The sequence below is a fragment of the Arachis hypogaea genome, chromosome 18, assembly GCF_003086295.3.
Source record: "Arachis hypogaea cultivar Tifrunner chromosome 18, arahy.Tifrunner.gnm2.J5K5, whole genome shotgun sequence".
Taxonomy (NCBI): Eukaryota; Viridiplantae; Streptophyta; class Magnoliopsida; order Fabales; family Fabaceae; genus Arachis; species Arachis hypogaea.
The window spans coordinates 17,461,362-17,475,889 of NC_092053.1; the positions used below are offsets into that span (position 1 = coordinate 17,461,362).

The window sequence follows — 14,528 nt, forward strand, 5'->3', positions numbered from 1 at the left end:
CCCAAACTGAACTTGACTTGGTCATTGCCAAGCTTTCAACTGAAAAGTGCTAACCCAACTTACAAAGGGATTCCCACAGAATCATGAAACACAATACAGATGTATAAAGGACCTCTAAGGACATCTATGGCTTTTTCTTTTAATTTTTCACTCTCTGCCTTTTTCTGCTCTATGGCTTTTTCATACAAACCTCACTGTTTGCCTTTTTCCATGAGACTCAAGACATGACAAAATTAAACAGAAAATTACAAAATGAAGAACATTGAAGGAGAAGAAATTCTGTTAACTTAGGTAGCTCTGAGAACCCTGTGCTTTGCACTCTCACTCCTTGAATCAAACCCTGACTGTTCACCCTTACTTATAGGGAGAAGCCTTCAAGGTTGAAACTAAACAAACCAAGCCAATCTTCTTCTTCTTCAACTTGAACCGGTTCGGCCAGGGAGAGAGAAGAGATAACTCATGCAAAACCCAACATGCAATTACCTCTAGTCCTTCCTTGGTCACCTTTCTTCATCAATCCGAGTCCTTCATCCTTGTCTTGCTCTCCAAGATGAACTTCTGGCCCTTGATGCTTCATGATGATGGTAGCTTCATCTGCTCCAATCTCTGCCTTCTCCATCACGTAGCCACTCTAGCTACCTTCTGTGGTGGCTGGGCAGAATCAGAGACAAGCCATCCTCTCCAAGGATCTTCTTCTTTGACCGAAATCTTCACTTCCATTTTTGGTATGGAGGAGCCAAGATCTCTTCACAAAATCTTACCATAAGTGAATGAGAATCTTAGTCACAGCATACTTTATGTTTACTTTTTCTTGCCATCATTGTGATGGTCTTGTTGCTTGCACCATCTTCTTTTCGGTGGCTAGGTGTAGCTTCCATGGTTGCTGGGTAATGACCGAAAGAGAAGAAGAAAGGATGAGAGAGAAGATAGAGTTAGAAGAAAAGCAATTAATTGAAATAAAACAAATTAATTGAAATGGAATTGCTTTTACTTCCCTTGCTGAGTGGCGTGTTGCATTAAACCAATCAATCATGTCAATCATACTTTCTCTCTCATTTATATTTTCAATGCTAACAAATTAAATTTTGAAATCCATCCCACAATAAGAAATGGAATCCGTTGAAAGCATGAAGCCAAATTACTTTCTTTCAATAAGTTTCGGACCAAGCATTGAATCTTTTTCCATCAAAGTTGATTTGGGCTAATCAGGATCAATTTTGGCCCAATAACAAGAATAATAATTCAGCCACAATAATCAAAGCATTTTTGCATCAATGCTGAATGTATTTATAAAACACTTTGGGCTTGCAACATTTTCTTTTATTTTCGGCCAAATGTCAAGTCTGCATAGCAAAAATTAATTTAATTACTATATATGAATTAATATCTTTACAATTAATTAAATTAATAATGTTTAGTCATCACATATGTTAATTTAGAGTTTTCCAAACTCATCACATTGCATGTTATAAAACTGATGATGGCACAAATATTGTTGATATTTTTTTAAAGAGATTGTGCGCTTACATGGTGTTTCCCATACTATTATTTCTGATCGAGATGTAAAAATTTTGAGTCATTTTTAGAAAGTGCTATGGAGTAAGTTGGGAACAAAATTATTATATTCTACTACTTGTCATCTTCAAACTGATGGTCAAACTGAAGTAGTAAATAGAACATTAGAAACCTTATTACATGCTGTTGTCCGTAAAAGTATGAAAACTTGGGAAGATTGTTTACCTTTTATTGAGTTTGCTTATAATAGAATAATTCATTCTTCTATAAGTTTTTCTCTTTTTGAATTTGTTTATGGTTTTAATCCTTTGACGGTTTTGAACTTATTATCTTAGCGTTTGAGTGATCTTGTTAGCTTGGATGTTGAAAGTAAAGTTGAAAAGGTTAAGGCAATGCACTTAAAAGCACGTGAATTGATTGAAAAGAAAAACAGGTTGACAGCTCAATGGGTGAATAAAGGTTGAAGATACCTTGTCTTTGTACCTGGTGACTGATCAGTATGGATTCATTTGAGAAAGAACAAATTTTCTACTCAAAGAAAATCTAAGTTAGACCTTAGGGGTGATGGTTCATTTCAAGTGTTCGAAAAGGTCAACGACAATACTTACAAGATTGACCATCCAGGTGAGTATAATGTGTCTGCTATTTTTAATGTCTCTGACTTATCTCTTTTTATTTGGATGCTGATTCGAGGACGAATCTTTTTCAGGAGCGAGGGAATGGTGCGAGCGTTGTGGGACAAACTGAAAACTATCATATATCAATTGGTCTAATTACAAGAGCAACAACTAAGAAATAAAAGAAGGTTTTGCAAACATGGCTAAATCATTTGTTCAGGAGAAGCATTAAGAATTGGTCAAAACAATGGTTAACAATTATGAAAAATCAAATGTCCTACTATTTACAAGTTTTATTGAAGATTCTGGTTAGTATAGTAAAATCAAATAGGCGTCACTTTATTAGTATTTATTTTAACACTTATTTTATATTTATTTTATTTTATTTTGTTTTATTTGTTTTAGGCCCAATTATGATTTAACCCATTTTTATTTTAGTGAATTTATGAGTTAGGATTTTTAAACCTAAAAAATATAAAAATTTCTAAAATCTTATAACTACTTTTTTTTCTTAATTTTTATAAATTTAAAATTTTTTTAGGTTTTTTTGAAAAACTTAGATGTGAATAGGAGAGGTAAATTTTTTTTAACTATTACATCAAAAAATTAAATTAAAATAGAAGAATTCCTTTCTTTAATTTTTTGTCTTATACTAAATTCCGTTCTATATAAAAAATTGGAGTAATTAAGATACTAATAATTAGTCTATTAAAATTAGGGTTGATATTTAAATTTAATGAATATTTACAAAAGTTTTTACTATATATATATATTTGGTAAATTAAAAATTCTCCATACACTCTTAACGTAGAGAATGTACCAACAAATAAAGTTTAAAATAAAGCAGGAACATACATTAAAATAAAACAAAAAACAAAATAATCCCTCCCAAGTTTAAGCATTTGAGAACATTATGTCATAATTTATCCTATACCCAAAAGTGAGTTGGTTACAAATAATCTCACAAACAACATAAAAGGTACATTCAATTAGTCATTATCATCTTTCTCCCGCCTTTCTCTGCCTTTACTAATGAAAATTCAAATGTTGTTTCTTCTTCTCCTTCTAACTTTGCCATTTGATCTCCTATTCGCCCTGTGTTTTTTTGCCTACTCATGGACTCGTTGGCATAGGAACAGGACGCTAACTTACATATTGAGGTCGCACTCTGTCTCACCACACTCTTCTTCTTTTAGATCTAATCCGTCTCTCCTCCACATTTTCCAAATCAAACTCTGCCTTCCAAATTCAACTTTTCCATTTCTCTCGATTTGTCTCTTCCGATTCCAGCTCTACTACTCTTCCTCCAAATGATTGTCTCCGTCGTTTTCTTTCCTACTGTCTTCTTCTCCTAGTTCCCTACCTCTTCCTCTCTTTTTTGCTTTCATCTTCTTCTTTCTATCTCCCTCTTGTTCTCTACTTTTTTTAATAGAAAATTTGAATATTTAATTTTTTTATTTATATTTGATAAATCTTTTTATTTTACTTTAATTAAATTTATTTGTTTGAATAAAATTGATCGAGATTGGTGGTTTGAGATGAGATTAGAAGAAATAAAAAAAAGTGGTGGTAATAGTATTTGGAGAGGTAGGTATGTAGTAGTAGTGAAGTTGGTAGTTAAATTGAAGATAATTTAATCTTTTGAATATTTGTGTGCCTTATTCATTAATTTTGCCACACACAATATAAAAACACAATATATAGACACAGATATTTTGTGTCTTTATCTTTAATGTCTAGTTCTTTATATCTATCTTTCATTATATACCTCAACCAGACCACGTCTTAGTTCTAGTTATGTAAAATATGAGAATAAGGGACCACTTTTATTTAAAAAAAAAAAAAACTAAAGGGCCAAAAGCCCTTATGGGCCTCAGGGATTGGGAAAAAATGCTCTCGTGGGTCAAGGAGATCCTCCAATGTTGAGCGATGAATAACTAGTGACATGGCATAGAAGAGGAAGAGCGTAGTGAAGTGACATTCTGGGTGAAGAAGATGACCCTACAACAACCAGCAAGTGCTGTTTCAGGTGGGGTTGCTTCGGGTAGCTTGTTGGGTCGAGTTGGTCTAGCCAGCCCATTCACGACTAATAAAAAAAAACCTTCAAAGTTCAAGGTTGTTCTATGGAAAAATAATTGAAATTTGTTGGTTAGATTGGATAGTGAAAAAAGTTGAAGAGAAAGTTGAGTGGTGGAAGTAGAGACTTGTGAATCAGACGAGGAAAGAGGTGTTGATAAAATCGGTTAAACCAAGCTATTTATTCCCTTGTATGCCATGAGTGTCTTCAGATTTCCAAAATTTTTTAGCAAAAATCTCTGTGCTAAAATAGCAAAGTTATAGTGGAAAACATTAGAGAAAGATACAGGAATTGAAAGAGTTGGAATAAACTATGTGCATATAAAAAGGAGGGAAGTATGGCCTTTAAAAATTTTATTCACCAGAACACGGCTCAGTTAGCCAAGCAAACATAGAAAATTGCTAATAATCCCAAAGCTCTTTAGAAAAAATTTTTTAAAGGCCATATATTTTATGAAATAGGACTTTTGGGAAGTTAAAAACCATAAACATTCCACATAGACTTGGAAAAGTATCCTCTAAGAAAGGAATTTTCAATAAGAAAGAGCTAGGTAGTACAACACAAACATAAAGTCATGATTGGATTCAATCAATATGGTATACGCTCCAAAGCCAAGCTTTACGAAAGAAAGAGTCTAGGGATTGGAAGAAAATTTTGTATTCTCCTCATGGCTTTCATGGTAAACAATAGATAGTGCATAGGACTAACCCACTGTAACTAAAAGTACTAGTACTAGATTGACTGGAAACACTATCCCCTCGACTAGATCGATGCGCTAAATTCTCCGACTTCCAGATTATTCTTCGTTCCCCACAACAAATATATGTATCGGGAGATATTCAGTAAATTTTTTTTAACCTTTCGGGTTGTATCAAAATACCATTGTGTCGGTATACCTTATCCATTCGTCAGAAAAATGGATATCTGATCCCTGAAAAATATTTATAATTCAATCAAGTGGAGTCTGAAGATTGGAAGATAATTGGATGCATAGTTTGGACATGTCGATGGGAGGAGAAAACCCAACATATACTAAAGTGTCAAAGCTTCTAAATCTAGAGGAAGGATGGAACTTGAGAAGAATTCAAGAGTTGTTTTCACCTTTCATCAAAAACAAGATTCTATACAAAGTGGAGGACCAGCTTAATTGGCCGTTTAGAAAGGATGGGGAGTATACAGTAAAAATCGTGTACCATGTAGCTAAGAGAGAAAGAAACGAAGGTATGGAAACCAGGTCGAGTTTAACCATGAATCTGACAGACCTCTGGAAAGGAATTTGGGATATGAGAGTCCCTCAAAATATACAAAATATACAAAAGATTTAGTTAAATGTTAAGTATATTTGTTTTAGTTAATGAAAGATTCCGTAATTCTAATATTTTTGTCACGGCAGAGACTTAATTACAAAATTTGATATGATATAAAGACTTAATCGAAAAGAAAAAATATAGAGACCTAATTGAAAAATCAATAAAATTATAAGGACCGACAGAATAATTAAACCACAAATTTATACAAAAAGAAGGTTACTGATAATCTCCTTTGTCGTTTATGCTTGCAGAAATTTGAGACAACTAATTATTCCTTACTGCTTTGTGAGTGGACTAGAGGTAACATGGTTTGGGGTGCAGATCCAATGCATCCCAATCCCAACTTCAATGAGATTATTAGGAGACTGGCTTTTAGGCAACTACAAGAGGAGAATAAATAGGACCAAGTGGATAGATGGAACAACCTAAAACTAGTGATGTGGTCAATTTAGAAATTAAGAAACGCAACAAGTTTGAACAACAGCAAACCAAAGCCTAATTCTACTATTCTCTACTGTAAAATTTAGAAAGCAGAGAACAAAGATGCAATTATAGCCACAACGCAACCAAATCTAGAAGAAATGAAAAGTGGAGAGCTCCATTGAAGGAGTGGATTAAAATTAACACTGATATTTCTTTCCTCAAAGAGGCCAAATAGGGAGCGATAATGGCGATGATCAGAGACAACAATATTAGAATGTTGGAGGGATGTTTAATCACAATCAAAGCCAAATAACTGCTAATGGATGAAGCTATAGCCTTAAAAGAAGCTATCATTCTAAGTGAAAATTTAAATTTGGGGAAGATAGCCATTGAAGTAGATAACCTTAATTGATTCAGGCAATTAAAGAAGGAATGAAGATGTGGGAAGTTGACCTTATTATGCGCGACATCACCTCCATCACGAGGAATCTACCTCTCTACGGGTTCGTATGGGGTCCAAGAGAGAGAATTTGTTGGCACACACAGTGGCAAGGATGAAGAGCAAAGATGCACTTCCAAGTAATTGGAGCAGCAACCCCCTCCCCATGTATCACATATCATCAACCAGGAGAGGGTTTCAAGCGCAGGAGCCTATTGTTTATCGTCAACATCTTCAATATCCATGGTTATAGCTCCAGCAATGAGGTCTCCAAACTACCTTCGTAGCAAACAGAGGTGGTAGTGGTCCTAATGGAGCTCATGCCATTTTAGGTAGCAGGTCGTGCAGCGTATCTGTCCTGGTAGCTTCTTTTCCGCTTTAGACAGCTTTCTATGCTGAAGGACGTTCTGGTGGAGGAGCCTCGTGTTGTAGAGCCCTTCCAATAGCCCAGAATCATAGATGGCGGTCTCTTATCTCCGGCGACTTTTCAATCGGCGTCTCTCTGTGAGTCAGCAGCAACACGCATTACATCTTGAGTGCCTTCGTCTTTAATGAAGGATAGCTCTAAGTCTTGATTCTTAGGACTCAGGGGAAGATCTCATTAGGAGGTAGATGGTTGTTGTTACTATTTTCGAATTGTTTTTTTTTCGGGTGTTTTTTTGGCTAATCATTTATCACAAAAAAAAAAAAAAAGAAATAGGTTGGTTATTCACGGAGTCAAGCAGGTGATTGATAACTGTTTGTCAATAATCCCCAACGAAACAATTGGGATCGATCGAATAGCGCAAACCAGAGGTTGGCCAATTTTTATAGACGTTCTGTGCAATAATTAGTCGATCAATTGAATCGGTTGACAAACGATCTCTCTATTAGTGAATTTTGTTTTGTTTTTCCCATTAGATGTACGAATACAATATGTACGAATACAACATATTACTAGAAAAAAAGGATCTCCCAAAAGGCATACCAATCAAAAACTAACCGTGGTAAGAGAGAGGTGAAATTAATAGAACTAGAAGAAGAGGAAAGAGCTTCGATTAAGGATTTGAAGGAAGAATTGCCAATAGCTTTCCACATGACATCAGGGACTGCTCCGCGGTTATGGATTCCTGCTCGAAGATGAACATGTTGCGAGCTTTCCACATTTTCCAGCTTAAAATTTTCCACTCCATAAAGGTTCGCTTGTTGAGATGATTGCTCTTGAAGAGCGATGTTGCACGAGACCAGCTTTGCAGAAGGAGGTTGAGCCATTGCATATAACATTTCTAGGTATGGTGCTTCTTCTCCATGTCTCATTAGTCTTCACACATTCAAAGAGACAATGATTAATGGTTTCCTGGGCTTGATTACAATGGCGGCAAATGGGGGAGATTGTTTGGATGCGGCGGTGGAGGTTTTTGGAGCACATGCAGCTTTTCAGGGAGGCTCTTCCAAAGAAAGATTTTAATTTTTGGCTGCAGGGGAAGCTTCCACAAGTCTCTCCAGGTCTCTTTATGCTTCATCCAATTCGAGAAAACTCAATTGAAAGGTGGAAGAAAAGGTAAGCAATCTGGTAGCCTGAGCTCACTTTGTACTTCCTACTCTTTATTTTTGTCCAGTAGAGTTGATATTCTCAATTGGTTAAGTTTATTGATAAAATCATCTATGCTACTTCTGTTGAAAAGTGTTGCTAAATTATTTCCCGATTTTATGTGTTTTCTGGCCTGATGAGATATCTGATTCCGAGGTTAGGAGGAAAGAAAGGCTGATTCGGACCAAGCCACGGGTCTCGGAACGGGTTGATGGAGTCACCAGTACCAACATTTCAATATAAACCTTTTTCTAGTACTTTTCGATCTTCCAGCAAACTCTTTCAACCCTAAAAAGGTGTATTCCCTGATTCTGCATTTAAAACATTCCTGTACTGATAATATTTTTTTTAGTATCCTAGCTAATAAGGACTGAGATTGCGTTGATATTTTTTAGCATTGTTTAACTAGTAATGCTAGATTTTAAATTCTTAGGTCTTCAAAACCTAGACCACCTTCAACCTTAATCTCGACATAAAATCCCTGCTTATTCAGGCCATTTTGCCCCTTAGATGTACGAATACAACATTTTGTGTTATACATAAAAACGTATTTTCATTCACATCATACAATAACCATTCATAAATACATCATTTTTCTAAACATTTTTAGTTTCTAGCTATTTACTCCTAGACCATATATATCAATATATACTTTTCAATCCAATAGATACAATTGTATATGAATTGTCCATCAGAACATGAAGGGCGTTGGAGAGAATGCTGGCATAATCGTGGGCATGGTGTTTCGTCTGCGAATTACACAAAATAACATTAGAACCGAGTTTGAATTATGAGCCATATGCCAAGTTGCCAACATAAACCAAATTCAAACAGCGTAGAAGTGAACATACATAATTACAATTAATGTTCCAATTTTCCTCCCCAAATTCCACAATGCTAAACTTACAAGCAGCCTATCTAATCCTTTTCCCCTGTGGCCTAACAATAACCCAATGGCTAGGAGGATCAAATACTCACGTAAACTATTCCTTCAGCTCCTAATTTTTCTTTAGCGTATAAAATAAAATAAAATACTAAAAACGATGTTCGGTGCTGACTTTTTTTTTCAGTAATATACGATAATTGTTTTTTCCCTTTTTTTTTCACTTCATATCTTTTTTTTTAAGAAAAAATACCCATTTTATTTTTTCTTTTAAATTCAAGTTTTATGAATTACTGTTAAAGAGTAGTTAATTTTCCATTTCTTTTCAATCGTGTGGAACTGTAGATACATTTGTAAGACTTTTAAGTTTTAATATAATAGACTATAAATAGCTGAATTAAATGTTTGTATGAACAAGAAGTAACTTAAATTCAAACCTCCAATAATTTTGTTCAGTTACACTTTTAATCATAGTTATTAATGAATAATAGTAAATAATTAATTTAATAATATTTTTTCTCCGCTTACCTGTAATCATAATCTCCATCGTCACTGTAATAACGCCGCTGAACCCTCACTGCCGGAGCCACAGCGGCGCCACCGCCACTCCTCCTCCTAACATCCCTTCCAGCCCCCGGCCCTCCCCTCTCGCGCGGCGCCGCCGCGATGTCCTCGGAAATCGATCCCAGCGAGGGTCGCCAATCCGGCGCCCCTCGCTTTTTGCGGCGAAAATTCTGCGACGGCGGCGGAACCAACGGTTTCGTAGAGTAACCAGAATCCTCGGATCTAAGATTCGAAGTGCCGCAGCAATAAACAAAGTCCAACAAAAACCTCATTGAAAAAAATAAAAATAAAAATATATAAAATCCAAGAAAAAGAAACAGGAAAAGGAACTAATAATGGTACGTTCCTAATGCTATAGAATTTTTAGTGGAAAAATTAAAAGAAAAAACAAAAACAGTTTCTATTTATTCTGTTTAGCATATAGCTACGTATGACTATGTTTCTGTGTTGTGAGTTGTGACTTGTGAGTGACTGAATTTGGGACTTTATAACAAGCGCTTAATAATGAACATAACTGTCCGAGGGGATGAGATTCGTCGTTATCCGTTGCGTGCTGAGAATTTACCCTTTGGTTATGGTGTTAATTACGAGCTGTGCCATTACTTTCAAGTGCCGGCACCCTCTCGCGTCGTGGTAGTTACTGGTTAGTGGTTAGCGAGTGTTTTGGGTTTGTGTTGTGTTGAGCATTGAACTGGCCCGCTGTGGGGCTTCAATGTGGGGGCTTTTATGGGCCATGAGCCCACGTGCTGAGCGTGATTTTGATTTGCCAACACCTTCCCTAAAATATTTTTAGTTTTATATGTTAAATAATAATTAAATAGTAATTATGATTACTTGTTGATAAGAAAAAAAGCTTTTTATATATATGCGGTATTAGAAGAATCATTTAATTTTGCGTTAATATTAATATCTATTCATGTCTATTTAATACTACAAGATAATGTTAGACAATTATTTTTTAAGTATTCACTTCAAAATAGTTTTTAATATAATACTTTAATATTGTCTACAGAAGATATTTAATCTTATGTGAGATGAGTAGATGTTATTCGCAAATAATTAATTTTTCTATCAAGACTTATACAAAAAATTAAAATTTTTTTATAAAGTTAATAATTAAAAATTGTTAAATAATAAATTGATTAAATATATTAAATTTTTTAATTAATTTTAATTATTCAATTCAATATAAAAATATCTATATTTGAATTTTGATCGTACTAAAAAGACCCAATTCATTAGCGAAAATTCGAAAAGACATTCCAACGTCTTCCTTCGGACTCAAAAATCAAATTTGAAACTTTTTCAATGAATTTCTCTATTTATTTTCACATTGCCATCCAAATAAAAGTTCATTCATTGTGTAATTCTTCTGGTTAAAGAAATGAGTGGATGATGATGATGGAATTAAACAAAGAATAATAATAATAATCCGTTAAGGCTATAGCAAATTGCCATTTGCCAAAGAGCCCTCACCTAAAGTGTACAAAGAGATTGATTCCTGAAGCCGCCGTTGTCCGGTTTTGGGTCCCTTTATTTTGTATGTATATCCGATAATATGTTATTTTGGCTTTTTTGGCTTAAATATGTCACTGCTCTCTCCCCACAAGCCCCATAGGCCATAGCCTAGGCAGTAGGCATAGAATAATTTTAATGCTCATATGTTTTTCATTTTACAAATTCGAAAACTTAAGAAAATCATGAGATATTTGTGGGGATAAATTTTATGGATATTTATGATTGTGTATTTGTTGATTAAAGGTGGAAGTGAAAGTACTGATGAACAGCAGTGACATATATATATAAAACAAGGGCAAATGTTTGAACCTTGCCAATCTAATTAGAGTCTCCTTTTCCGTTTTGCTATGTTTTGATTAAGATGATAAATTTTACGATGACTGTCAAGATAATTTTTTGCTATTATATGAATAATTTTAAGTTGTAAAGATAGAGTAAAGTACTATTTTAAAAATAAAATATAGGTCGAAAATTTTATCCGTTTTTAATTTTTTTTATTCGAATTCGTTCTTAGGATTTAACTTAACTTTAAAATCGTCTTTCAAACAAAAAATTTAAAGACAATTTTATTTTTGATTGAATGGGTGGAGTATATAAGCCATGGGTTGCTCAACGGTGTTCACAATCGCTAAGGAGTGCTTGATGCTTTTATTGGTGATATCAGTAAGTGAGAGTATAATTGTTTGAAGGACGATTTTAAAATCAAATTAAACTTTAGAAATGAATTCAAATACAAGAAAAAATTAGAGACGAATAAAATTTTCGGTCAAAATTATACTTAATCCGTAAAAATATGAGAGTGTTTGAGAAAAAAGAAGCAAGTGTTGATAATAAATAAAAAAAATTTAAGACCTTAATAAATCAACGAAGAAAAAGAGAAAAAAGATACAAATAACAAAGAAATGAATAAATTACAACATATATAAATATCAAAGAAAATACACATGATGGTGTTGTGCTGTATATAGATCATATTTAAATTTTTATATAACAGGAGGATCGAATAATTGACTGATAAGAAAGACAGATTATGTTGTTTAATAGGAGAAATAAAATAACACATAAAATTTCATTAAGGAATGCTCCATTAAAAGGGATTCAAATGGAGTTCTAATATTTGTTGAAAGAAGCATACATAAAAGAAGATATAACCATAGTGTAGGGGTGAGCATGGCCGGCTCGGCTCGGCTCGGTTTCGAACAATTTAGGGGTTAATTTAGTGTAATTTTACTAGGTCTAGAATCGAGTAAGGATCTCAAAAATAAACTCAGTCATTATTTTGGGTTGGGTCCGAGCCATAGTTTGGGTCATCCGAATACGGTTCGGTGGTCCGATCATCATATACGATTAATATTTTGTGTTGTTAGTGATGGATATGATACATATTCTTATATGAAATTTAAGTATTGTAAACCTTGTGTTATTAATCATTATAATATTATAAATTAATGTTTTATGTTTAAAATGTATAAGACTAACTAGACTAATGTATAATATTGTGTTATTTGTATTGATTTAAATATTTGGTGTTATTAGACAATATTAATATTGATTGTGGTTATGCTTTAATTTTAGAGAATAGTTGGTTCTTGTTATATTTTTCTAAGTGAATTTTATCATGTCAAATAATAGTTGGAGTTTTGGAAATTTAGATATTTTCACATGCTAGCTTATAAGAAAGTAATGTTAACGGCCCGGTTTTTATCCGGTATAATTCTGGCCCGAAAGTATATAGGTTTTATCGAGTTTAAAACCGAATTTGGGTATAAAAAATAGGTCCGGTATATATTTTGGGTCGAATTTAAATCATATCAAATTCAGTTTCACCCAATTTATGAACACCCCTACCGTAATGATAAAGAACAAAGGTACAGTAGCTTGGCTAATAGGAAAATAAGAAGTAGAATAATGCATGGGACCAGAAATTCCTAAAAAATATAGGAGGGAATGAAGGTCAAATCCTCAAGAATGTGAAATTAATACATGAAGAAATGAAGAAAAGCAAAGATTTAATCATCAACAACAATGGAAAGGAATGATAATTGGAAAATGAAAGAAATTAGATCGAGTGGGTAGTTTGAAGGAAGACGATACTAGGTTAAAGTACTGAATAGGTAGACACTATAAAAAATGGGAGCTACTCAAATGAAGATGCAAAAAATATCTTTTTATGAAGATGCTTTGTATAAAAGTGTGATTTATTGATTTGGCCACACTTCAAATAAAAACAACACTTTTATAACATATCAAAATCTAACCCTACACTCCATTATCTAAGGGTCAAAAAGAAAAATCATCACATGAAGACAATTATAATATCTTCATGGGAGTATCACCATAAAAAATAACAAGTTAACTTTGATAATATAAAAAAGGTATAATATGCTAATCAACTTCAATACAACAGGTAGGATGTGGACATTTAAAGGTAAATAGATTTGTATAGATATGGCCTGAACAATTTGAGTTAGTAATGGGTTCAATGATAACATTTGTGGTCAAAAGAATTACTGGTTGTTGCTCTACTGTATTTTAATTTGTTTTTAATGTATTGTTTGTTAAATTAAGTTGTTTTTTGTTTTTTTGTTTGAAACCACCTTGTGGAGGTTATGTTATCCTTAATGACGATATCAAAAGAGATACATAATGGTTATAGATTAGTTCTGTTTCTCTTTTTTTAGGTCGAATATATACCGAATAATCTAAAAAAAAAAATTCATATAAAAATGATATTATAAACGGTTTGATAATTTAATTAATTATATTTAATAAAATATATCAAATCATCTAATAATGGATAATATTAGGTAGACAAAAAAAATAGCCAGAACTTGTCTTATTTAGCATTAATTAATTATCGCAACAATTAATGAATGTTAAATAAGGCAAATTATGATTGTTTTTGGCTGATTTTCTTTGGTTACCAAACATTTCCGATAATATAATTATCACATATATTTTTCATTAGACTAATCACTTTAGATTAAACCATATTTACATTATGCTAAGGTCTCGCCTATCCTAACATCATTCTTAAAAGTGGCAAATCAAACCATATCTATTAAAAAACATTTAGCAAAATAATGAAAGTGCAAATCCTTCATGCATCTCAACTTGTTAGTAGTAATAAAGTCTACAAGTGGGTGCATAAATAAATCTCCACGAGGTGCACTTTGTTGTCATGGCCTCAAACAAAACCACAACCCCCAAAAAAAAACAGCAAATAATAACTATAATAAAAATCTCTCTGTTTTTATTCTCTTGTCCATTAATTAAAACTGCTCAATTACAAAGATGGCTAGGTCACTGTGTTCCTCGCAGCCCCGTTGACCCTAAAAAAATCGTATATCTAATTAATAATGTCTAATTCTCAATTACAAAGCTTTGTTCACCTACAATTGTTTAATAAGCAAGCCATTTTCTCTTCGATCTTAATCTAAATCTATACAAGACTGAAAATTAGATTACTAGACAATTGGCATCACTAATTAGTTGTTATGTTATTAACATGCTTAATTCAAATAGAAGCACTATTATTGGACCGGATATAGATTAAAAAATTGAGAACCAACTTTTTTTTTTAATTAATATATATTTTTTCTTTAAAATTAT

At 33.2% G+C, this 14,528-nt stretch overlaps 1 protein-coding gene and 1 long non-coding RNA gene across 2 annotated transcripts; one reads left to right on the forward strand and one right to left on the reverse strand.

The window, feature by feature from the left end:
- The first annotated feature begins 7,148 nt into the window (after window positions 1-7,148).
- Window positions 7,149-8,403, forward strand: LOC112772266 (uncharacterized). Its single transcript, XR_003187441.3, has 2 exons — window positions 7,149-7,921; window positions 8,113-8,403. It is a non-coding gene; the product is annotated as an uncharacterized lncRNA (long non-coding RNA).
- A 74-nt stretch (window positions 8,404-8,477) lies between these two features.
- LOC112772265 (uncharacterized) lies at window positions 8,478-10,096 on the reverse strand. Its single transcript, XM_025817174.2, has 2 exons — window positions 9,363-10,096; window positions 8,478-8,700 (listed from the first exon to the last, which is right to left on the reverse strand). Exons 1-2 carry the CDS (start codon window positions 9,668-9,670, stop codon window positions 8,643-8,645), a joined length of 366 nt encoding a protein of 121 aa, XP_025672959.1. The 5' UTR covers window positions 9,671-10,096; the 3' UTR covers window positions 8,478-8,642.
- Window positions 10,097-14,528: the final 4,432 nt, after the last annotated feature.